This window comes from Mytilus californianus, unplaced genomic scaffold (assembly GCF_021869535.1).
Source record: "Mytilus californianus isolate M0D057914Y unplaced genomic scaffold, xbMytCali1.0.p SCAF_1, whole genome shotgun sequence".
Taxonomy (NCBI): Eukaryota; Metazoa; Mollusca; class Bivalvia; order Mytilida; family Mytilidae; genus Mytilus; species Mytilus californianus.
Window position 1 is genome coordinate 36485630 of NW_026262581.1, and position 27199 is coordinate 36512828.

General features: G+C 32.2%; 1 protein-coding gene across 7 annotated transcripts in view; it reads right to left on the minus strand.

The window, feature by feature from the left end:
• Positions 1 to 450: 450 nt before the first annotated feature.
• LOC127702524 (gelsolin-like protein 2) overlaps positions 451 to 27199 on the minus strand; it is a 54574-nt gene continuing 27825 nt past the window's right edge. For 3 of the 7 annotated variants that reach the window (XM_052206767.1, XM_052206792.1, XM_052206797.1), the window contains exons 7-15: positions 26480 to 26607; positions 24714 to 24819; positions 22917 to 23027; positions 10895 to 10978; positions 7973 to 8064; positions 6061 to 6139; positions 4587 to 4682; positions 2118 to 3009; positions 451 to 2043 (exon numbers count right to left, since the gene is read on the minus strand). In XM_052206767.1, the coding sequence (XP_052062727.1) occupies positions 2914 to 3009; positions 4587 to 4682; positions 6061 to 6139; positions 7973 to 8064; positions 10895 to 10978; positions 22917 to 23027; positions 24714 to 24819; positions 26480 to 26607 (792 nt within the window). In that variant the 3' untranslated portion in view covers positions 451 to 2043; positions 2118 to 2913. Of the gene's footprint in view, positions 2044 to 2117; positions 3010 to 4586; positions 4683 to 6060; positions 6140 to 7972; positions 8065 to 10894; positions 10979 to 22916; positions 23028 to 23079; positions 23191 to 24713; positions 24820 to 26479; positions 26608 to 27199 lie in introns of all 7 variants that reach the window. The other 4 variants (XM_052206808.1, XM_052206791.1, XM_052206784.1 and 1 more) reach the window with 4 other exon arrangements.

Here is a 27199-nt window from a genome sequence, read left to right on the forward strand (position 1 = left end):
GTATCTTGGCATTTTTGTATGTATAAATTCACAGCCACATCTGGTATGATTATGATACAGTTTAACTACCCTAACAAAAGGGTAAATAGGCTGTTAGGGATAAATACATACACTGCTACATTCTGCATAATCATGATAATGTTGAATACCTTTACAACTAAATCTTGATTAGTGTTGTTAAATATTTTTAGTTCTAACTTATGTCAAAGTGAAACTGTTTACCACTTTTAGCAGAATTTTAAATTAAAAAAAATGTTTTTTTACCTACAGTTTACTAAACAGTAGATTCTTGTTCTGTTTTATAGCTATTTAAATTATGCAAGTGTTATTATGTGTATTGTTTATGAATATACGGTAGCATATTCATATATTGTATTCATGTGAATGTACTTATCAAGAAGGTAAGATTCTGAAAGCAGGTGAATATACTTCAAGAAAGGACTGAACAAATTTTAACTTAAATTGTTTATTTCTGTAAATTTTTGTTTCAAAAATACAGCACCAAATTGCAATGAAACAACAGATTACAAACTTACTTTGCATAGACAAAATATTTTTTCAGGATAAACTGGTTTTATATACATCTACTGTCAACTTTGAAATTAATTTACCAACTCAACAAGCCTTTGAAAATGGATACTGGCTAATTTCATGACAATTCTATGTTTAAATGTATGTTAAGGTTTTTAAAATCTAATAAAGGATAAAAATATCTAAATTATCATTACCAATTAGCTACAAGACATTGTTTAATTAAGTTGCAGTATTAAATGCAATAAAGTTTCTCAATACATACTTCAAATTCCATACATGTGCAAATGTTTAAATCAAACATTTAATTCACAGAAATGAGAAATAAGAAGATTCATAAACAATCTATTTGTAGCGCACTGTTATCAAAAACAAAATATGTATTTCATCAATAATTCTAAATAAATCTGAAAAATAATAATACATGTAAGTCTTATCTCAAACACCATTTTGACAGACAAAAGATCTATTTTATTTTTTTCTTCAAAAAAGTACAGAAATGAACTTCCCACTACTAATTACTACTATTAAATCATATTGCACTATTGAATTAATACAAAAGTAGAAATAAATAATCATAAAAAAAAGTTTGTTACAAATAACTGATATTCACATCTCTAATGCATTTCTAATATTCTTTCACAGTAGTTTAGTTTCATTTAAATGACGAAAAAACTATTTAATTGTCAGTAGATGATTGGTTCATATAAAAGATAAAACATTGAAATTCATTAATCTTTACTTCTAAAGTTAAAATAATGGCAAGTATTGAAAAATTAAACAGAATATATATTTTCCAATTTAGTTTTTCTGTAAATTTAGATTCTTCTGATCAGTAAGATACATATCACAATATATAAACACAGGTAGAATGCGTAGAAATGTGCACAAATTTGGTCCAGTAGTAAATAATAAAAAAAAATAACTAGAAAACAAAACAATAATAAAGTCAATGTAAGAGCAGCTGTTCTTCAAAGACAAAGCCTAACAAAAAAATGTTGTATTAAGAGTCAAGTGTAAATCAGAGAAATATGCATGAACATTTTGGATTGCATATATTAGAATCTTAGCAGAAAAAGCCTTAAATTGCTACATATTTCTGCCATTTATATGCATACAGTTAACTAAAACAATGTTACAACAACAAAATAGGGTAAGCAAATGTATTTTACTTTTATATGTAAATAATGATTATAACAAACATTAATCATAATACCTCTTAAGGCCTAACATGTCACATCAACTATATAAGATTGATTACAACTGATGGAAGGAGCTCAGGTATGATACCTCTTAAGGCCTAACATGTCACATCAACTATATAAGATTGATTACAACTGATGGAAGGAGCTCAGGTATGATACCTCTTAAGGCCTAACATGTCACATCAACTATATAAGATTGATTACAACTGATGGAAGGAGCTCAGGTATGATCCCTCTTAAGGCCTAACATGTCACATCAACTATATAAGATTGATTACAACTGATGGAAGGAGCTCAGGTATGATACCTCTTAAGGCCTAACATGTCACATCAACTATATAAGATTGATAACAACTGATGGAAGGAGCTCAGGTATGACACCTCTTAAGGCCTAACATGTCACATCAACTATATAAGATTGATAACAACTGATGGAAGGAGCTCAGGTATGATACCTCTTAAGGCCTAACATGTCACATCAACTATATAAGATTGATAACAACTGATGGAAGGAGCTCAGGTATGATTCCGGTAGAATAGCTGGGGCCTTTCAAAAAAAAACCCTTATTAAGGACAGGGGTGCATTCCCAAAAATGTAATGTTCCCAAACCCACTCATCAAAGTTTGAATCTTTATTATATGCACATCACTTACATGTCCATTGACTTATTCAATTCTGAGTATACCCTATACAGGAAGTAGAATCCAATAAAACAAATGTGTAAATGATTGATGACAAAGTTAAGATTCAATCAAGGATATATATAAAAAAAAATCCAAATAAAGGTCTTGCTATACAAAATTCCCATATGACCTGATGAGGGCCCATTCTATACATTGGTAAAATCATTCCTGGAGATACATTCCTCAAACTTTTGTGACAATCTACTAGTAATCAGGATGGATCATGTCTGACATCATATAAATATAAATTTTCAAATTAAATAGTCCTGCTCATGTAATGTTGAAATAAATAATCCTTGAAAAATATATTAATGAACAATAAAATTTCTCATCCTAAATATAAGTCTTAATAATAACCTTATGTTAGTTTTTGAGACAAAACATGTTATGCCCATATCTTAGAAAAGGGTGGTTAACAACAAACAATAATTTATGTGCTAACTAATGCAAAAGCATCTATATTGTGGTATATTGTTTATACAGTGGCAAGAGTTTATGCTGATAATGCTACTTCAATTCTGTCTTTTCCTACTTTTTCGCTGACAACAGAAACTGGTTTATAATGACGAGCTTTGTCCATCAAGTATTTCTGCAATTACACAAAAATGCTATATAGATAATTGTGTTGGGTTTAAAAATATGTCATACTAACATATCTATTAACAAATTTTTACTTATAAGGCTTTATTTAATTGTCTGCTCTAATATGATGATTATGGACTTTTCGCCTCAATATAAGACATTCAAATATGAAAAATTATAAGCTAGTTAAATGAATTTGTGAAAAAGATTGTCATGAAGGCATGCATCATAAAATTTTTCTAGTTAAAAGTAACATTAATTTCATTGCTATATGAATTTATTTCATTTGAATAATAAAATGCTCCGCTGGGCGCAGCTTGATACGACCTCAGAGGTCGAACCCTGAACAGTAGGGGGAAGTATGGACACAACATTCAAGCTTGATACAGCACTGAATTTGGGTTGTGATTAAATATTTGACACAGCATAGGTTTCTGACACAGAATGAATGTGGTCTAAGAACTTAAAAATTTTTAATTTACCTATTCAAACAATATCATTATTATTTGCTTTTATATATAAATCAGAAATAACCAATTTAAAATGGAAAATTTTAAAGAAAAAAAAAGGAAAAAAAGGAAAAAAAAATCCCCCCCCCCAAATTTTTTGAACCCCTTTATGATTCATCACCCCCCAAACTCAATCCCAGCCTTCCCTTTGTGGTATGGTACCTTGCAGTACAATTTCAGAGAGATCCATACACTTGAACACAAGTTATTGTCTGGAAACTAGAAAAATGCTTGTTTTTAGGCCCCTTGTTTGCCCCAAATTCCTAAACGTTTAGGGCAATTGACCCCCAAACTCAAACCCAGCTTTCCCTTTGTGATATAAAACCTTGTAGTACAATTTCATAAAGATCCATACACTTACACACAAGTTATTGTCCTGAAACTAGAAAAATGCTTGTTTTTTGCCCCTTTTTGGCCCCTAATTCTAAAAATTTTGAGGCAATTACCCCCAAAATCAATCCAAGCCCTCCCTTTGTGGTATGGTACCTTGCAGTACAATTCCAGAGAGATCCATACACTTGAACACAAGTTATTGTCTGGAAATTAGAAAAATGCTTATTTTTGGCCCCTTATTCCTAAACATTTTGGGCAATTACCCCCAAACTCAATTCCAGCTTTCCCTTTGTGATATGGAACCTTGTAGTACAATTTCAGAAAGATCCATACACTTGAACACAAGTTATTGTCATAAAACTAGAAAAATGCTTGTTTTTTGCCCCTAATTCCTAAAATTTTGAGGCAATTACCCCCAAAATCAATCCCAGCATTCCCTTTGTGATATGGAACCTTGTGGTACAATGTCAGAGAGATCCATACACTAACACACAAGTTATGTCTGGAAGTTACAAAAATGCTTATTTTTGGCCCCTAATTCCTTAACTGTTGGTACCATAACCCCCAAAATCAATCCCAACCTTCCTTTTGTGGTATTGAACCTTATGGTAAAATTTCATAGAGATCCATTGACTTAAACTAAAGTTAGAGTGTGAAAACCAATGTGTCTTCAGACGACGACGACACCAACGTCATACCAATATACGACCTCAAAATTTTTTAGCGGTCGTATAAAACTTACATGAGCATATCCCATTCCATTTCTCCTTTCGTCCACAGAAGCTTTACCTCCGACCCAAACAAATAGTTCACTCTTGGTGTCAAGAACAAACACATCCTGTAAATTATATAATACTACATTGGATTTTAGAGCACATATCACAATGAGGTTGTTCCTCATTGTCAAATAGTATCTATTTTACTGTCTGAATTCAATAATGGTATTTGGGGGATCGCAATAAAATATCATCAGTTTTTGGTGGGGTTCGTGTTGCTCAGTCTTTAGTTTTCTATGTTGTGTTTTGTGAACTGTTGTTTGTCTGTTTGTCTTTTTCTTTTTTAGCCATGGCATTGTCAGTTGATTTTCGACTTATGAGTTTGTATGTCCCTTTGGTATCTTTCGTCTCTCTTTCAATAAAATGAAAAGAATAAAAAACCTTAAAGACAATCAGACACAGAAAATTATAGGGTACACAAACCGACTGAAAAGGTTTGAACTCAGGTCTCTTGAAAGGTTAATAGGTCCTGCTCTCCTATTGACATACATCTGTGATAAGGCATCATACAGTAAGTGTCTTTTGTCAACATTTAAAACATCTTGTAATTATATACAGGTTCATGTATATTGTAGAACTAATGACTATTGCATCATAAAATAAACACTGCAAGATTGAAGTGGGCATTCAAGGTCATAGTAGTCATACTACCAAATTCACAAGTTATTGGTACATGTCAATTCTCTGACCTCAATATAGGACCATCAGGTTGATACAAGTAATTTATACAAAAATGATCTTTTATCAGTAAAATATATGACACCTGTTTCACTGCATATATATAAACTGGCATGCTCAATGATCGCAATTAATAGGTACAGAATATTTTCTCAAATAATCTAACATTTAAAATAAAAAATTACTTTGTTTTTATCATTTCCATGTAATTGAAGACATTCAAACCTAACTGAAATACAAACAAAGATATTGGTTTCTTCAATTTAAGGAATTCATATTTAAATTAGGAAGTAACACTACTCGAATAAATCAACCATAGATAGTACTATGTCAATTTTGACAAAAAAATGAAAAGTTTGAGCTTCTTGTCCTTTTTGTTTTATATTCTCAAGATATTTAGCTCAGTGCTCACAAAAAATATTTGTGCCAGTCAAACATTTTTTGACTTATCCCGATTTTAATCCCTTAAGACTAAGTAACAAAAGGCAATCATGCTAATCAGTTGGGCATCATATAAACAATGATTGACAAAAAAATATTAAACATGACTTTTGATACAAATTAGATGTACTGACGTAAACTGTTAAATTGACAGTTCATCAAGGTATCAATGATAAATTCAGCATTTTTGAAGAATTCGGATGCATATTTAATATTTAAATCTAACAACTGCACAAAAATCAATCATTATTCGTACATTACTATTAGATATCATTTATCCTTCTATCTTGATTGACTGATTACTGCCTACTCAATACTTACATCTTCTCCAAGATCCTCCATGGCTACATCACCAGTCTTTACTTCTGAGAAATTTATGGATCCTCCAGCATCTGACAATCTGAGAAAAATATTTAGTTATGGTTATATTTGATATTGATGTATACAATTATCATATCAATTAAATAAACTGCTGACACAGAGATATGTCTCGCCTATTGGCTTAAAATTCAGAAAACGACAATCTGATGGACATCAACATTGCTAACTAATTCAAAGTCGCTAGACCATGAACTAGTGGGAAAGGCCTCAAAATGGTTGACAAATTGACATGAACAGACAGCAATGTAACTTTATGGAAAATATTGTTGCCTATTGTAAGTATTTCCTATCAAACTAACTTAAGCAGAAAACTTAACATTAAAAATTGTTAATTAATTGAAAGTCACTGGACCATGACCTAGGGGGCAGGGCCTAGAAATAGTCATCAACCTGATATGTACTGTTAGTAATGCAACTTAATAGAAAATATCACTGATCTATCACAAGTAGTTCCTATCAAACTGATTTAAGCAGATAACTTAACATTGAAAAATGCTAATTAATTCAAAGTCTCTGGACAATGACCTAGGGGGCGGGGCCTCAAATAGTCGTCAAACTGATATATACTTATAGTTATGCAACTTTATAGAGAAAAAATAAATGGGGAATGTGTCCATAGGACACAGATGATGCCCCCGCTTGCATATCATATAGTTATAAAGGGATAGAACTGAAGAACGGTAAAAGTGATGCTACCCAAATTTGTACTTGATCTGAGTTTTGCAGTAATAAGTATTGTGTATAAGTTTCATAACATTTGGTTGAGGCAAACTTAAGTTAGAGAATGGATACGAAAAATTCAGCTATTTTTCCATTAATAAAGGGGAATCTAGAACAGTAAAAGTGACACCACCAAAATTGATCTGTACTTTGTGGTAACAAGCATTGTGTATAAGTTTCATAACATTTGGTTGAGGCAAAATAAAGTTATAGAACGGAAACGAAAAATTAAGCAATTTTTCCATTTGTAAAGGGGCATAACTCTAGAACGGTTAAAGTGACGCCACCAAAATTCAAACTTGATCTGTGTTTTGTGGTAATAAGCAATGCGTATAAGTTACATACAAAACATTTGGTTGAGGCAAACTAAAGTTAAAGAATGGAAACCAACTTTGGGACGTACGTACGTACAGACGGACAGACAAGGGTAAAACTTAATCATAAATATCACTGATCTCTCACAAGTAGTTCCTATCAAACTATCTTAAGCAGAAAACTTAACAATTGTTGATGCCAATTACAACAATGTTATCTTTGTCAGCGGAAAAGCAATCCCTATGTCTCGCTTTCCGAGAAGGCGAGATAAAAAGCAGTAGAATATGAATTCTAAGGAATTTCTAAATATTCTTTGTTGTGTTACCTTTTTAACTCATGCCTCTTTTAGATATTGTTGACTCAAGTGTATAGTATATTGATTTAATGTTGAGGGTGTACAAGATTTATTTACCTTGTTAATCAAATTTGTATATTTTCTTAACACTATTACCCTTCCAAAGTGTTACTTTCAGGTATATTTATCATTTCCAACCTGCTATTTATCTATTTCTATAAATATTGTTTGGTTGCCTTTCATTGGTTGGAATAAATATTTGCAAAATCTATTTGCTGTTAATTGATGCTGTAAGGGGACAACAAACAACACACTAAAAGATCAAAATCTAAATTTCAATTAAAAATAGATTTGAAATCATTTGCATCACATAGTATATGAAATTTCTAAAATCAATATGGCTAAATCTACAAATGATTAAAACACTCGGCACACCTGACCTAACAAAAAAGTTGATTATTTTACTATCTGGAGAAGTGAAATATATGTATTTCATCACTTTGAAGCAAAAGTAAGATTTACCTCAACAGTTTTTTCTCATCATCACCCTCATCTTCATCATCAGAGTCCACCTCATCAGCATCCCCTTCTGGAATAGCTTCATAGAAACGATGCTATAATGGAAAATACTTTTTTTTTAGGTGACAAAATAACTTCCAACAGTAGGTTCCTTAAGAATATTAAAATCTACATGATGATAAAAAACCAATTGTTTCTAAGATATAACAATATACTGCTTCACAATAGTATTTCGGAACACATTCAATGCTTTTATCAGAAAGCTATAAATTTTACCCTTCAATTTTTTCAGAGTTATCTCCCTTACAACATGCTTTTAATAATTCATGTCAGTAAAAATATGTCTTCTCTTTTTCATCTCAACCAATATTTCAAGTAATATAGTTAACAGCTACCCTTTTTATTTTACATTTTAACAGCAGACATCTTGACATTAAATATAATAATTCACAGGTGTCAACCTTTCTAGGCACCAAAGTGGGAAATCTCCCATTCACAAAAATGTTTCTAGTAAAATTTAGAAATTTCCACAAATTTTAATATTGAAGCTCTTTTAAGCTATGTATAGCAAACAATAATAAATGCAAGTTACTGATTTTATTGTAGGAGGTAGTACTTTCTTAACAATTTGGGTCATCATTTAGCTATTTTACGAACATTGATGCACAATATGGAATAAGTCATATAACTATCATAAAAATAGTCAAATCAAAATCACAGTTCGATATGGTCGACTACAAAGAATGGCAAACAATCCTTCCAAGTATGACAGCTCTCTGTCAATTAGACTCAAAGGAGTTTCATTCACAAGATGACCCTTTTACAATACTCTAATAAATATTCAAAGTCCCATAACACCCATTAAAAATGATCAGCTTGAAAACATGGTATAATCTGGTCAATATCTCATGATTGTTTACAAGGTGTTGTTACAATACTTCAGCTAATGGTCAAAGTCCCATTACTCCCATAAAAATTGTCAAATCATACTGACTATATAGCATGGTGGGACAAAGATCATTACCATATCCCCCACAGTGTGACACACGGGAGATAACTATGATACATTCAAAATGTACTGTGACAAAATCTGAATAGAAGAAGATTCTAACTACTACATGGGGCATGGTCACAACTGGAAGATTCCAAAAACTTTTGAAAAAATATCAGAATGATCCTGTCGAAATCAAGAAAGCTGACACCTATGATATAATCTAAGAACACAGAAACACAACATATCATTTACCTCCAATAATTTATTACATGGTAAAGTTTAAATTATCATTTTTCAAGGCCATTCATTTACCTCTCATGTTTAAAGATAAAACAGTAAATACATGCAAAAAATGCAAGTCAAAATAATTTTTGCTTTCAGATTACGCACAGACTTTTTACTTAAAACATTTTATACAACAGGGTAAAATTGGTCTTGTGAAGAAAAGCAAGTTCAATTCTAGATGTTAACTTGAAATGTGATTTATTGTTAAGTTTCTGTTTCCTTTGAGTTTATGTTTCCATACAATATACTTTTGACAAAGAAATGTTTATATCATACCATTAAGAAACATCTATCCATGCTCAATTTAATTCTAAATATGTCATAACTTTAAAATGATTCAGTATAACCTTAATTAAAATGAACAGCTGCGACAAAAGTGCATAATATGCCCTTTTTGTGCATATTGAAATTGTTGCAAGATTAAAGTGAGATATTTTGAAGGCATTTAATCATAAGCTAAATACAATGGCTCTGTAGAAAAAAATTGCTGAGAATACCTTTTTTAAATTAAACAGTTTGTTATGTTCACCTATTATAACAATTATGAAACGTTTCTACTAAATCAGTCCAAGCAAATTCAGGGTTGGCGTTTTCAAACTAGTTTAACACCGCCACATTCTGTATATGCCTGTCCCAAGTCAGGAGCCTGTAATTCAGTGGTTATAGTTTGTTGCTGTGTAACCTATTTGTTTTTCCTTCATTATTCTGTACATAAATTAGACCATTAGTTTTCTCGTTTGAATTGTTTTACATTTGTCATTTCGGAGCCTTTTATAGCTGACTGTGCGGTATGGGCTTTGCTCATTGTTGAAGGCCATACGGTAACCTATAGTTGTTAATTTCTGTGTCATTTGGTCTCTTGTGGATAGTTGTCTCATTGTCAATCATACCACATCTTTTTATTTTTATATCAAGTTATGGTACAGACAGATGGGCTTTAAGCCGAAATATGTCTAGACTCCAACAGGCTTTTAAAATAGTACAAAAGAACCCTTCTTGTGACCACATCATCATATTGTCACATATTTCACATTTAGTTTGTAAATCCTTAGTTTATGATTAAACTCAGCAGTTTACTTTTAAACAAGATGTGTCTGTATGACAAGAATGCCCACATCAGCAGCCTTATTCTGAAAAAGTAGCTGTTATTCCTTCAAAACTAAAAAAAAAAAGGAAACAAACTAGTACAAAAATCAGCTCAAGATCTGTAGGCATTACAGAAAAGTCTGGACAATTACAAGTGCCTTCACTCTGTTAAAAGTTAGTCAACTGAAATGAAACACAAACTCCATCTATAAGTCTATCTCATACACTTATGTACCAAATATCTGATCAATATCTATTGGAACAAAGAAAAAAAGTCTGGACACACTGTTTGATTTTAGAATGACTGTAAGAAGTAATGACAGAAGGAAGGAAGGTCAAAAAGAAGGACATTGGTAACAATATTTGCTATGGCTACTAAAGGGTTATAAAAACAACTGTCAATGTGAAGACAAATGAGCAAAATATATTGTCACAAATGTAACCCTGTTTACACTATTGTCTATCTACTTGATACAATCACAATGCCAAAAGTTTTCAAGCAGGAACATAAGCTAAATAACTTGTCAATATAATTTCACTGAATGAATCTGTACACTTACAGCTTTGCTTATTCCACTCTCATCAAGAACTGTTGTGCTAGCTTTTGGTCTTTCTGATTCCATCTGTTGCAAGTATTCAGCTGCCTATTAAAGTAAATCAATGAAATTGTCCTCAAAACACTAGCAATAGTTTATAGTTCATATATTTCTATACTCAATACTTCCAACTTTCTCATATCTTACCAAAATATCCTTAGAATTATGTATAGTCCATTTGAGTTCTATATATCTTCATTAAAAATTATCAAAAATCTAATTCTTTATTTACCGGTACATTGCATATTTTGTAGTACATTTTTGTATTTATTTATGTATGTAGAAAATGAAAATTTCAACATCACAATTTAATGTTAGTTTCAAAAACTTTGTCAAAGTAATTAAAAGGTTGTCCATTAGGTCTATTGTTAAACAAAAACAGTGTTCTAATGTCCCCAGCCTTAGCACATATTTAATTAGTAGGTACTATTCCAAGAAGTTGCTGATATAAACCTATATGCCAAAAATTAGAAGAGATTGTATAAAAAATAAGGGATAAAAATTCAGCTACCATATATGAAATTTCGCTTTTTAAATATATATTTCAATAAAATGCTCCGCTGGGGCGCAGCTTGATACAACCGCAGAGGTCGAACCCTGAACAGTTTGGGCAAGTATGGACACAACATTCAAGCTTGATAAAGCACTGAATTTGGATTGTAATTAAATATTTGACACAGCATAGGTTTCTGACACAGAATGAATGTGGTCTAAGAACTTAAAAAATTTTAATTTACCTATTCAAACCATATCATTATTATTTGCTTTTATATATAAATCAGAAATAACCAATATAAAATGGAAAATTTTAAAGAAAAAAAAGGAAAAAAAAATCCCCCCCCCCAATTTTTTGAACCCCCTTATGATTCATCACCCCCAAACTCAATCCCAGCCTTCCCTTTGTGGTATGGTACCTTGCAGTACAATTTCAGAGAGATCCATACACTTGAACACAAGTTATTGTATGGAAACTAGAAAAATGCTTGTTTTTTGGCCCCTTTTTGGCCCCAAATTCCTAAACATTTTGGGCAATTACCCCCAAACTCAATTCCAGCTTTCCCTTTGTGGTATGGAACCTTGTAGTACAATTTCATAAAGATCCATACACCTAATTCCTAAAATTTTGAGGCAATTACCCCCAAAATCAATCCCAGCATTCCCTTTGTGATATGGAACCTTGTGGTACAATGTCAGAGAGATCCGTCACTAACACACAAGTAATGTCTGGAAGTTACAAAAATGCTTATTTTTGGCCCCTTTTTAGCCCCTAATTCCTGAACTGTTGGTACCATAACCCCCAAAATCAATCCCCACCTTCCTTTTGTGGTATTGAACCTTATGGTAAAATTTCATAGAGATCCATTCACTTAAACTAAAGTTAGAGTGCGAAAACCAATGTGTCTTCGGACAACGATGACGGACTACGACGCCGACGACGCCAACGTCATACCAATATACGACCTCAAAATTTTTTTGAGGTCGTATAAAAATTTAATTGAACTCAAAACCATGCATTTATTATTCTCTTTCTGAGTAGCATTCTCATAACTACTTCTAAAAATAAAATGCTCCGCAGGGCGCAGCTTGATACGACCGCAGAGGTCAAAACCCTGAACAGTTTGGGCAAGTATGGACACAACATTCAAGCTTGATACAGCTCTGAATTTGGATTGTGATTAAATATTTGACACAGCATAGGTTTCTGACACAGAATGAATGTGGTCTAAGAACTTAAAAATTTTAAATTGGACATTCACCTATTATGGTCCAATATCCAAAATCTAAATACATGGTTAGATTCAGCATATCAAAGAACCCCAAGAATTCAATTTTTGATGAAATCAAACAAAGTTTAATTTTGGATCCTTTTGACCTCAATGTGGACAAAGTTGATAACGGGGCCCAAAAATCTAAATACATGGTTAGATTCAGCATATCAAAGAACCCCATATATTCAATTTTTGTTGAAATCAAACAAAGTTTAATTTTGGACCCCGATTTGGACCAACTTGAAAACTGGGCCCATAATCAAAAATCTAAATACATGTTTAGATTCAGCATATCAAAGAACACTAAAAATTCAATTTTTGTTAAAATCAAACTAAGTTTAATTTTGGACCCTTTGGACCTTAATGTAGACCAATTTGAAAACGGAACCAAAAATTAAGAATCTAAATACACGGTTAGATTCGGCATATCAAAGAACCCCAATAATTCAATTTTTGATGAAATCAAACAAAGTTAAATTTTAGACCCTTTGGACCTCAATGTGGACCAATTTAAAAACAGGGCCCAAAATCCAAAAACTTAATACACGGTTATATTCAGCATATTAAAGAACCCCAAGAATTCAAGAATAAAACCCCATTGAAATTGATCAAGAAATAAGCAATTTATAAGAAGTATCTTCTTTTGCACAATACTGTGCAATTGAATATTTCTTGCTATTGCGCAATACTGTACAATTGAAAATTTCTTGCTATTGCGCAATATTGTGCTATTGGATATTTCTTGCTATTGCGCAATACTGTGCAATTGAAGATTTCTTGCTATTGCGCAATACTGTGCAATTGAAGATTTCTTGCTATTGTGCAATACTGTGCAATTGAAAATTTCTTGCTATTGCACAATACTTATTATATAAAAATTTACACATCCTGTTTGGTGTGTATCTCCTACCATATCATTATTATTTGCTTTTAAAAATAAATCAGAAATAACCAACTTAAAATGGAAAATTTTAAAAGAAAAAAAAAAGGAAAAAAAGAAAAAAAAAAATCCCCCCCCCCCCCCAAATTTTTTGAACCCCCTTATGATTCATCACCCCCAAACTCAATCCCAGCCTTCCCTTTGTGGTATGGTACCTTGCAATACAATTTCAGAGAGATCCATACACTTGAACACAAGTTATTGTCTTGAAACTAGAAAAATGCTTATTTTTGGCCCCTTTTTGGCCCCCAATTCCTAAACGTTTCAGGCAATTACCCCCGAACTCAATTCAAGCTTTCCCTTTGTGATATGAAACCTTGTAGTACAATTTCAGAAATATCCAAACACTTACACACAAGTTATTGTCATGAAACTAGAAAAATGCTTGTTTTTTGCCCCTCTTTTGGCCCCTAATTCCTAAAATTTTGAGGCAATTACCCCCAAAATCAATTACAGCCTTCCCTTTGTGATATGGAACCTTGTGGTACAATGTCAGAGAGATCCATACACTTACACACAAGTTATTGTCTGAAAGTTACAAAAATGCTTATTTTTGGCCCCTTTTTGGCCCCTAATTCCTTAACTGTTGGTACCATAACCCCCAAAATCAATCCCAACCTTCCTTTTGTGGTATTGAACCTTATGGTAAAATTTCATGGAGATCCATTCACTTAAACTAAAGTTAGAGTGCGAAAACCAATGTGTCTTCGGACGAAGCCGGACGATGCCAGACGACGACGACGACGACGACGCCAACATCATACCAATATACGACCAAAAAATTTTTAATTTTTGCGGTCGTATAAAAAGTTAGAAAAAATATTTATCAAACAAAATTCATCAAAAAGACCAATTCCCTTTCAACAGGATGTTACACAGATATATGTTTAAGTAACCAGTTATAAGTGGCTCCATTTAAACATACTGTAAATTCAGAAATTATTGCGAGGTTTTTATTAATGCGAATTATGCGAGTGGATGAAGATCGCAATAATAAGAACTCGCATTCTGATACCTGATACTTATATCTGTATGCAGATTTTCCTGAAATCGAATATTTAATCTCGCATTTTAGTCCATTCTTCAAAAATCGCAATAATAAATGCACGCAATAATTTCTGAATTTACAGTACACAATGTCTATTAGATTCACATTAAAGTCAGACAACATCCATCTTACAAATAACCATTTTCATCCTAAAAGAAATTTTGCCATTTTTTATTTCAATGAAAGATCTCAAGTCTCATGAATGACTATAAGCATATTATGTGTGTCTTGATATAATAAAAAGATGCTACACAACTATTAAAATACAACACAATTGATTTTCGCTTGCAAATTATTTCTAAATGAAATAAATGATTAAATGTTATCAATGAACTACCAGTTAACAACTTGTAACCTTACTTCATATATTGGAAACAAATAATATTACATTTTTTACAAATGTTTTAAAAATACTGACAACATGTTATGCCCCATATTAACATACATTACATAATTTGTCCAACAAAATACACATAAAGCAAGTTTACATTATAGTATTTTTTTGTTATCGCGCGGCATATACTTTTCTTTTTTCATATCTTTCTAAAATTTTGCAGTTTGCAAACATATGAATTTTTCAATACAAAATTCTATTATTAATTACAAATGTACATAATATATGAAATCAAAGTCAAAATATTCAGTTTGAAATAAACAAAAGGCTCTCAAGAGCCTGAATCGCTCACCTGTAATTTTTTGCTTAAATCTTTCATCAATGATTATTTTTGCTTTTTAATATATATTAATGAGTGGCTTAAAAATTCCATTGTGATGTTCTTTGTATCTGTCATATTTTCTTCAAAAGCAAAGACATACATTTTACCCCTATGTTCCATTTTAGCCATAGTGGCTATGTTTCTTGACGTACAAGAAAATAAAATACAAAATTTATACTAGATACTCTGAAACTCATTCAGCCCAAGTTTGGCTGAAATTGATTCAGCAGTTTCAAAGGAGAAGATTTTTTAAAGTAAGCAAACTAGATGAACAAATTGTGAAAAATTGTCTTTAAAGGGCAATAACTCCTTAAGGACACATTTGACAATTTTGGTCATATTAACTTATTTGTAGATCTTACTTTGCTGAACATTTTTGCTGTTCACAGTTCATCTTTATCATTAATAATATTCAAGATAATAACCAACAAGAGTGGACACACTGAAATGTCTCGCCTGTTTTAGTGTTCATAATTGAATTTATGTTGAAAGTAAAAAAAATAAGTTTATATAAGCTTTACATTAAATTAACATTTTAATGATGAATGAACATGAAGTCAAGGTGAGATAAACCCTATCAGACAAACATGTAGGCTGTACAATCATTCCATACACCAAATTTATTTAACATATAGTGCCTAAAGTGTCTTAGAAACAAACCTCATTGAGGAAACTGAACTTTGACCAATGAACCATAAAATGAGGTCAAGGTCAGATGAAACCTGTCAGACAGACGTGCACACCTTATAATCATTCCATACACCACATATAGTTGACCTATAACTTATAGTATCTGAGAAGAGGACCAAACAAGAGCAACTTAACATTGACCAATGAACCATGAAAATGAGGTCAAGGACAAATGACACCTGCCAGTCAGACATGTACACCTTACAATCATTCCATACACCAAATATAGTTGACCTATTGCTTATAGTATTAGAAAAACAGACCAAAACACAAAAACTTAACATTGACCAATGAACCATGAAAATAGGTCAAGGACAAATGACACCTGCCAGACAGACATGTACACCTTACAATCATTCCATACACCAAATATAGTTAACCAATGGCTTATAGTATTAGAAAAACAGACCAAAACACAAAAACTTAACATTGACCAATGAACCGTGAAAATGAGGTCAAGGTCAGATGAAACCTGCCAGACTGACATGTATCCCTTATAATCATTCCATACACCACATATAGCTGACCTACTGCTTGTAGTATCTGAGAAACGGACCTAATAACGTAACTTTAACCTTGATCACTGATCCATGAAATGAGGCTGAGGTCAGGTGAACCCTGTCTGATGGACATGTAGACGTTGCAATGAACCCATATACCAAATATACTGTAAATTCAGAAATTATTGCGTGCATTTATTATTGCGATTTTGTCATTTTAGACTTAAATGCGATTTTAATTGTTACGATTTTGAGAAAAATCCTGTTTAATTCATATAAAATATTTCAAAATGCGAGTTTAAATTATTGCATTTACAACTCTGTCTCATTTTTCGCAATAATAAAAACCTCGCAATAATTTCTGAATTTACAGTAGTTATCCTATTACTCATAATAAGTGAGAAATTTACATAACAAAAAAACTAAACTTTTTTTTCAAGCAGTCGCTGAACCATGAAAATAAGGTCAAGGACATTGGACATATGACAGACGGAAAGTTCGTAACATAAGGTATCTGCATACAAAGTATGAAGCATCCAGGTCTTCTACCTTCTGAAATATAAAGCTTTATACAAATAGTTTACGCCGCCGTCGCTGCCGCCGCTGGATAGTAATACCTATGTCTCACTTTCTGCGACTTTCGTCACAGGCGAGACAAAAACTGCAAAATTCCTTAAAATTACCAATTTAGTGGCAGCAACCCAACAATGGACTGTTAGATTCGTCTGAAAATTTCATGGCTGATAGAACTTGGTCTAATGAACATTTTAACCTCTCATCAGATTTGCTCTAATTGCTTAACACTAGATGCTCTCAAGAGCCTGTGTCGCTCACCTGTATTTACTGATGCTTTGGAAATCATGAAAAATAAGGTTAAAATCATAATTAATAGTATTAGATATTATAATCATGTCTAAGATAATAATAAAAAACTGCAAAATTTCTGTAAAATTACTAACTCAGGGGCAGCAACCCAACAACGGGTTGTCGGATTCGTCTGAAAATTGCAGGGCAGATAAATCTAAATCTGATGAACATTTTTGCCACCTGTCAGATTTGCTCTAAATGCTTTCGTTTCAGAGATATAAACCAAAAATCGATTTTACCCCTATGTTCTATTTTTAACCAAGTCGGCCATGATGGTTGGAAGGCGGGGTCATCGGACAAATTTTTTAAACTAGATACCCTAACAATGATTATGGCCAAGTATGGTTAAATTTGTCTCAGCAGTTTCAGAGAAGATTTTTGTAAAAGATTACAAAAATTTACGAAAAATTGTTAAAAATTGACTATAAAGGGCAATAACTCCTAAAGGGGGCGACTGACAATTTTGGTCATACAACTTATTTGTAGATCTTACTTTGCTGAACATTATTGCTGTTTACAGTTTATCTCTATCTTTAACAATATTCAAGATAATTACCAAAAACTGCAAAATTTCCTTAAAATTACAAATTCAGGGGCAGCAACCCAACAACAGGTTGTCAGATTTGTCTGAAAATTTCAGGGCAGATAGATCTTGACCTGATAATCAGTTTTACCCCATGTCAGATTTACTCTAAATGCTTTGGTTTTAGAGATATAAGCCAAAATCTACATTTTACCCCTATGTTCTATTTTTAGCCATGGTGGCCATCTTGGTTGGTTGGCCGGGTCACCTGACACATTTTTTAAACTAGATACCCCAATGATGATTGTGATTAAGTTTGGTTAAATTTGACGCCGAAGTTTCAGAGGAGAAGATTTTTGTAAAAGTTAACGAACGACGGTCAACGGACGCCAAGTGATGAGAAAAGCTCACTTGGCCCTTTGGGCCAGGTGAGCTAAAAAGTGTTTTGAGATATATTAGCCAAAAACTGCATTTTACCCCTATGTTCTAATTTTAGCCATGGCGGCCATGTTTTTTGACGAAACAGAAAATAAAACACATCTTTATTCTAGATACCCTAAGGATCATTCAGCTGAAGTTTGGTTGGAATTGGTTCAATAGTTTCAGAGGAGAAGATTTTTTAAAGTTAGAAAACATGACAAACAAATTGTGTAAAATTGTCCTCAAAGGGCAATACTCCTTAAAGGGTCAATTGACAATTTTGGTCATATGAACTTATTTGTAGATCTTACTTTGCTGAACATTTTTGCTGTTTACAGTTTATCCTTATCAATAATACTATTCAAGATAATAACCAAATACAGCAAAATTTCCTTAAAATTACCAATATAGTGGCAGCAACCCATCAATGGGTTATTAGATTCATCTGAAAATTTCAGGGCTGATAGAACTTCACCTAATGAACACTTTTACTATATGTCAGATTTGTTCTAACTCCTTTGCTTTTTTAGATATAAGCCAAAAACTGCATTTTACCCCTATGTTTAGCCATGGTGGCCATGTTTTTTGACAAAACAGAAAATAAAACACAAACTTTATTCTAGATACCCTAAGGATCATTCAGCTTAAGTTTGGTTGGAATTGGTTCAGTAGTTTCAGAGGAGAAGATGTTTGAAATAGTTTACACCAGACGGACGATGACGACGACGGATGCCAAGTGATGGCTAAAGCTCACCGTTCCTTCAGAACGGTGAGCTAAAAATTCTGTAAATAAGAATAAAATGCTCTGCAGGGCGCAGCTCAATACGACCGCAGAGGTCGAACCCTGAACAGTTGGGGCAAGTATGGACACAACATTCAAGCTTGATACAGCTTTGCATTTGGATTGTGATTAAATATTTGACACAGCATAGGTTTCTGACACAGAATGAATGTGGACTAAGAACCTAAAAATTTTAAATTGGACATTCACCTATTATGGTCCAATATCCAAAATCTAAATACATGGTTAGATTCAGCATATCAAAGAACCCCAAGAATTCAATTTTTGATGAAATCAAACAAAGTTTAATTTTGGACCCTTTTGACCTCAATGTGGACAAAGTTGATAACGGGGCCCAAAAATCAAAAATCTAAATACATGGTTAGATTCAGCATATCAAAGAACCCCATATATTCAATTTTTGTTGAAATCAAACAATGTTTAATTTTGGACCCCGATTTGGACCAACTTGAAAACTGAATCAAAAATCAAAAATCTAAATACATGTTTAGATTCAGCATATCAAAGAACCCTAAGAATTCAATTTTTCTTAAAATCAAACTAAGTTTAATTTTGGACCCTTTGGACCTTAATGTAGACCAATTTGAAAACGGAACCAAAAATTAAGAATCTGAATACACGGTTAGATTCCGCATATCAAAGAACCCCAATAATTCAATTTTTGATGAAATCAAACAAAGTTTAATTTTCGGACCCTTTGGACCTCAATGTGGACCAATTTAAAAACGGGGCCCAAAATCCAAAAACTAAATACACGGTTAGATTCAGCATATTAAAGAACCCCAAGAATTCAAGAATAAAACCCCATTGAAATTGGTCAAGAAATAAGCAATTAATACGAAGTATCTTCTTTTGCACAATACTGTGCAATTAAATATTTCTTGCTATTGCGCAATACTGTACAATTGACAATTTCTTGCTATTGCGCAATATTGTGCTATTGGATATTTCTTGCTATTGCACAATACTGTGCAATCGAAGATTTCTTGCTATTGCGCAATACTGTGCAATTGAAGATTTCTTGCTATTGTGCAATACTGTGCAATTTAAAAATTTCTTGCTATTGCACAATACTTATCATATAATAATTTACACATCCTGTTAAGTGTGTATCTCCTACCATATATTATTATTTGCTTTTAAATATAAATCAGAAATAACCAACTTAAAATGGAAAATTTTAAAAGAAAAAAATCCCCCCCCCCCAAATTTTTTGAACCCCCTTATGATTCATCACCCCCAAACTCAATCCCAGCCTTCCCTTTGTGGTATGGTACCTTGCAGTACAATTTCAGAGAGATCCATACACTTGAACACAAGTTATTGTCTGGAAACTAGAAAAATGTGTTTTTTGGCCCCTTTTTGGCCCCAAATTCCTAAACGTTTAGGGCAATTACCCCCAAACTCAAACCCAGCTTTCCCTTTGTGATATGGAACCTTGTAGTACAATTTCAGAACGATCCATACACTTACACACAAGTTATTGTCCTGAAACTAGAAAAATGCTTGTTTTTTGCCCCTTTTTTGCCCCTAATTCCTAAAATATTGAGGCAATTACCCCCAAAATCAATCCCAGCATTCCTTTTGTGATATGGAACCTTGTGGTACAATGTCAGAGAGATCCATACACTAACACACAAGTTATGTCTGGAAGTTACAAAAATGCTTATTTTTGGCCCCTAATTCCTTTACTGTTGGTACCATAACCCCCAAAATCAATCCCAACCTTCCTTTTGTGGTATTGAACCTTGTGGTAAAATTTCATAGAGATCCATTAACTTAAACTAAAGCTAGAGTGCGAAAACCAATGTGTCTTCGGACGACGCCAGATGACGACGACGACGCCAACGTCATACCAATATATGACCACAAAAATTTTTTTGCGGTCGTATAAAAACATAAAAATGCCAAGAAAATGAAATTGCTTTTGCTTTTACTGGATACAACTTGTTTAGAAAAATAGACTGTTTTATAAACAATATCTAGATTATATTTGTCTTGTAAATTTCAAACTGGCATGTTTCTATAGATAAACAATCAGCTTTTTAACAGTTAAAAATAAATTCCAAATCCAAATCCACATTAAACTATAAGCTACATTTACGTGTAAACAGTATAAAACTCTAAAGCCAAAGACACTACATATTTAAACTAAAACTTTTTATATTATAAAATCATACTGAAAAAACAAAAATCTTCATACACTAATACCGTGTTCACACTATAAAATCTGCACTGGGTCGAACCCGGGTTAATTAACCTGAATTAATTACCCCAGTTCACACTTGATAAAAAATTAACCCGGTTTGGGATTTTCCCTCTCAACAAAAAAAGAAATGTTAGCGCCAAAATTGTAACCCGCATCTGTCCACTGTACATATTTACTTTTTTTTTCATCACAGATGCATTATTTAAAGTCTGAAATTTTTTACCGCACTCCTGGCCGCTTTGGAGGAGTTTGATCACCATCAACCACTTTCCGTGTTTTTAAATAACGTCCCTTTATCCAAATTGCACCCATTTTTCGCCCAAAAAAGCAGCGGAAATGATATAGGTTTCATTGTTTGTCATTATGCAGGTTTTTCAACATAGATTAATACACTTATATCCCTCTTGCTGCCGCTAATTTAATATGGGTTATATAATTCGTGATCCAGTAAATACGGTAACTGGACGTCTGTCAAAATATGATGTCATTCGATATATGATGTCACGTAATAGTTACGTCACATTGAAGACTTATTTAAGCAAACGTCATATATGTCACTATAGCAACAACCTCACATTAACTTCACTTTGCGTTCACATTTAGAAGTGAGGTAGTTAACCCGGGTTCGCCCCACATTAACTCAACCTCAAATGAGGGGTAATTTTAATCCGGGTTCGCCTCGAGTTAAGGCGGATTAACTTCTTCGGTTCGAATCCGTTTTAAAAAGGCATAGTGTGAACTGGGTACTAGATACAATTTGAAAATCTTGAAACATGGTGATTGGCATTTTAGTTTCACTGTGACCTAATTCTATGTATACATATTAAGGGCTAGTCCAGAAAAATGTACAGAGTCAGGGTTGGAAGGAAAATTTGTCAAAGAATCAACAAAAATGCAATTTGGATAGATAATAAAAAGCATTTGTATCCACACAAACCAACCCTGTATAATTCATAAAGTGTGTCTTCCAACCCTAACATTCAACTTGTATGGCATAGCCCTTTAAAACTTTTCTTCATGCACATATATGGTATATATTGCAAATAAATACATTTATTGCTGGCCCTCTTGACTACTGTAAGCAAAATTTCATATACTGACCATAAAAGAAATACATAATCTGGTCTGGAAAATTTTATGTTGAAATATCAAATAAATTTAAACAGAAAAAGCAAAATACTGACCTAGACAAACTCAGTTTAAATCATATAAAAACATGACAGTTGCAAACTCTGCTTCATGCTGTATAATGCTGTTATTAATATTTAAAGAAGGAAATAAATTAATATTTTCCAACAATTATAATTGATTTTTTTCATAAAACATGGAGCAAGCATTCATTCATATTAATTTTGATTAATTTTATCATCAAATAGCTTCAACATTTATGACACTTATTGGCTGCATTTTTATTTTTGATCAGTATATTAAGCACAAATAAAGCTCTATACCTGAAAGCAAGAAATAAAATGAATATAAAAGTAGCTGTGAGACCATGATACCTTGTGTCGCTCAATACCACTAGATTCTGAACCATTCCACTGGTAAATCTGCATACCCAAATCTAATATATACACATCACCAGGGTTAAGACTTGACTGTACATATGGAACCTGTCAATACAAGGCAATATTTTATGAAAAATGTCAAAAGGATAAATATTACCTTTATTCTCTCCATACCACTTGATTCAGCACCATTCCATTGGTAGATCTGCATGCCCAAATCGAGCACATATACATCACCCGAGTTAAGACTTGATCGTTTATAGGGTACCTGTTGAAATAGGAAAGGATAGATCATGGATAGATGGGTTAGAATGTCATGCAACTTGGAAGGAATTGTTTTTTTCTAATTTGATTTCAGGCTTAATGTATCCTAAAGATCTCTAAGGATTTATAATTAGTGAATTTATTGGATAATTCTGAGAATTCAGCATGACTATAAAACAGTTTTCACTATGAATTGGTCCTTATACTTGACTTTGAAAGGATGCAGTTAAAACCCATGCTCTGAAAAAAAAAAAAAGTTTCCAAAGTCATACTACATGTCAATTTTATGTATATGTCTTTAACAGCCAAACAAAATCCCCACGAGTGTACGTCTTCTTCCTCCAGTAGACTTTTGGGATAACATTCATCTTGTCAACAAAAAAAAACACTCTATAATTTGGTAATAAATATAGATCAGAAGTCATTCCTAATTATGGATGTGTGGAGTGATAAAAAAAAGTAAAATAACAAAAATACTCCAAGGAAAAATTCGAAACGGAAAGTCCCGTATCAAATGGGAAATCAAAAGCTCAAACACATCAAATGAATGGAAAACAACTGTCATATTACTGACTTGGTACAGGAATTTCCTTATGTAGAAAATGGTGGATAAAACAAATGTATTGTTATATTGTGGATTATTATTGATGGAGTAATAATTTTCGTGTTTATAAGGTTAACCATGAATTTCTTCAATCACCACAATACAAATTTTGTATTTAGAATTTTTGGTAAAACCACGAAATCAAGTATCAATGAAAACACAATTTTTCTACAATACATTAAAATTGGTACCCACAAAAATATATGAATCCACAGCAGTTTTATTGTTTTTAACAGCAAACTGTTTTTCAATCCATGGCAATATAGGTAATTATTTCTAAATAAAGAACAATATGGAAATGTCATTTTAAAGGCTATCAGTATAGCACATGTTTCTAATTTTCTTGAAATAATGGAATCATTTTTGTTCACTTCCTGATCTGCAGATTTATGTAAATTTGTTCATACCATGATCTTGACTTATTCATTCTTGTTTCGCTTTACAGCAATAACAAGATGAATTTAAGAATTTTTTTATTGAAAGTTTCTAACTACTGAAAAATGTAAAATGAATAATCAACAAAGGTTTTTGATCTAGTTAATCAAAAATATTTCTAATCTTTTTTTGTTCAATTCTTCATTAAGCAAAAATAGGTGTAAACATTGTGCTTCTTTAGTTATGACGGGTACTTACTTCCATAATGTTATATGTAATAAATTTCTTGTACCAGTTTTTCCAATCCACAATAACTGAATTTTATCAAATAAAGTCTATATTTATTACCCCTGGTATTCATATCAAGTACTAATAATTACAACAAATCCTGTGATTTCAATGTTATTTTTCGGGCTAAATGCAGATATCAATTTTATAAACCTTTGACTTCTTCCTAGTTGATAAAATTTGAATATGTTAGAATGAGTGTAAGAGAAACCAATAACAACTGAATCAAGCCATTCATATAGATAGATCAATAAGTTAACCTCTTTAACTTCAATTCTTCTCTTTCCACTGAAGTGTAAAAGCCTTGGTCTATATTCCTCTGGTAAAACATGTTTAAAGCCTGTTTCAGCTCCTCCTTGCATAGTTCTGAAATTACAAGATGTTACATTCACTTTCAGATAGATCAAAAAAATCAAATCCGAAATTCAGAAACTGATTCATCTACAAATGTAACACAGTTTACCAATTTATGATATCCTACAGCATCTTTCAGGGCTGAGGAAGGGTATCCCTTCCAAAACAACTGATATAAATCCAATTTTTAAAGGTCCATTCAAACTACTGTAAATTCAGAAATTAATGCGTGCATTTATTATTTCGATTTTTAAAGAAAGGACAAAAATTTGAGATTAATTATTGCGATTTCAGGAAAATCTGCATACAGATATATGTATAATCTATTAGAATGCGAGTTCTTATTATTGGGATACTCACCCAGTCCCATTATTCGCAATAATAAAAATCTCGCAATAATTTCTGAATTTACAGTATTAAGGAGTTTAGTAGATTTTGAAGTTTTGGGTTTGCTCTTTTGATTAAATGAAAGTTTACTGTTAACGGAAGACAAAAATCTAAATTTTAAAGGAATTTAACATTCAAAAGAGACAACTGATTTGTCAATACACAAAGCTTATAATACTGCAATGAATTAATAAAAAAAAAATATGTTCATGGAACACGGATGTCCAAAAACTGAAAAATCCCCCTTTTTCAATGAATATAACCCCATATCTAGGAAACGTAAAATCTAAAATTTATAAAAATCGAAAGGGAGCTTACGTCAAACAATTCATCAAAGTTTCATGCAAATTGGTTAAAGTGTTTTTGAGTTATTGTCCAACATGTTGACGATGGACAACAGAATACCATAATACTGTAATAAATGGGCGTAAAAAAACACTATAGCATGGTTTTGACAGTGAATGCATCACAAACTGTACAGGAACAATACTCTGTAAGCGGCTTTGGTTTATATGGCAACTCAATCTTTGTTACCTAAAATTACCACTATTTTACACATTATCAAAGGTTATATCACAAGAACAATATAATTGCTCTTTAAGGATGATTTTTACAATTTTTTTTGCGTTTTTGCTTACATCTTAAAAACTATAATAGATAGATAGAAACTTTTACTAGCAAAAATGATCAGCAAGACAAGATCTCCAAATAAGTCTAATGGCCAAAATCGTCAGTTGATTCCTAATTGGAGTTATTACTCTTTAATGACAATTTTTACTAATTTTTAGTGATTTTGAGTATTACAATCAAACCTGTATTAAGCAGTCTCTCTTGGGAAGTATCGACATTAAACATTAAAATGACCGTTGTTCAAAGTTGAAATTAAGATTTCGTTCGAAAATTAGGTGACCGCTGAAACGAGTTAAATTATATAGAGAAAACGTTTGGGAGGGTCTGAAAGTGACAGTTAGAGGCAGGTGACCACCTAAATGATGTGACTGTTATGGCAGTTTTGACCGTATCTTGAAAATTAAAGAAGATAAAAAGAAAATGTAAACATAAAAAAATGATTAAGCAATAAAAGATAAACAAAACAGAGATTTTTGTCATGAATTCAATTCTAGTATACAATGTTAGAGTGTCCATTAATGAAGATGCACATAGACCTAGGTGAGTGACAGGCTTTTTATAGCCTCTAGTTCAAAGGTGCTATCTTTAAGAACTTTCTATTTATTTCAATTTATTTCATTCATCATCTGGAAAACAAGTTCAATCAATGACTTACGTGATTGATTTAAAGTATGATTTAAACAGAGTAGATTCGTGTCCCATAACTTCTCTATGCTGAACAGCTGCATCATCTAAGAAAGTGTCCAACTCAACAGTTTTATATGCTGCTGTTCCATATTCATCCTACATGAATTCAAAAGACAAATGCAAAGAAATAAGATCTAAAAAGGATATTTTGATATTGACACATATTCATAATCATTAACGTTGACAATCCTTGTAAGGAATTTAGCGTTCATTACAAATCTTTAAACTGTCTGTTAAATGTATTCACAACTTTTCTGGACTGTGTGAATAAACTCATCATTGATACCAGGACTGAAATTTTGTATTAGAGTTTGACACTTGTCATTGTTGTTTGAAGATATTATGTTAACAACTAGATACCTTTTGGATTGCTGTCTCAAATGATTTATACCCCAAATCAGGTGTTATGAATTCAAAAAGCTTGTTCCTTCTTGAATCTGGTAAAACTTCCTGAGTTTTAAAAGAAGGGACTAAATTCAATAGAATAATCCTTCAGTGGTCTGGCTGAGATAGAAGTGGTCTCAAAAAGAAATGATTATTCAGTTATACAAACATCAATTTGATTGAAATACAAATCCTGTGTACTCACTTCCCTCACAAGGATTTGACACACTCTGTTAATATATGTTTACGCTCCTCATCCAATGTAATAATATATGTTTACGCTCCTCATCCAATGTAATAATAT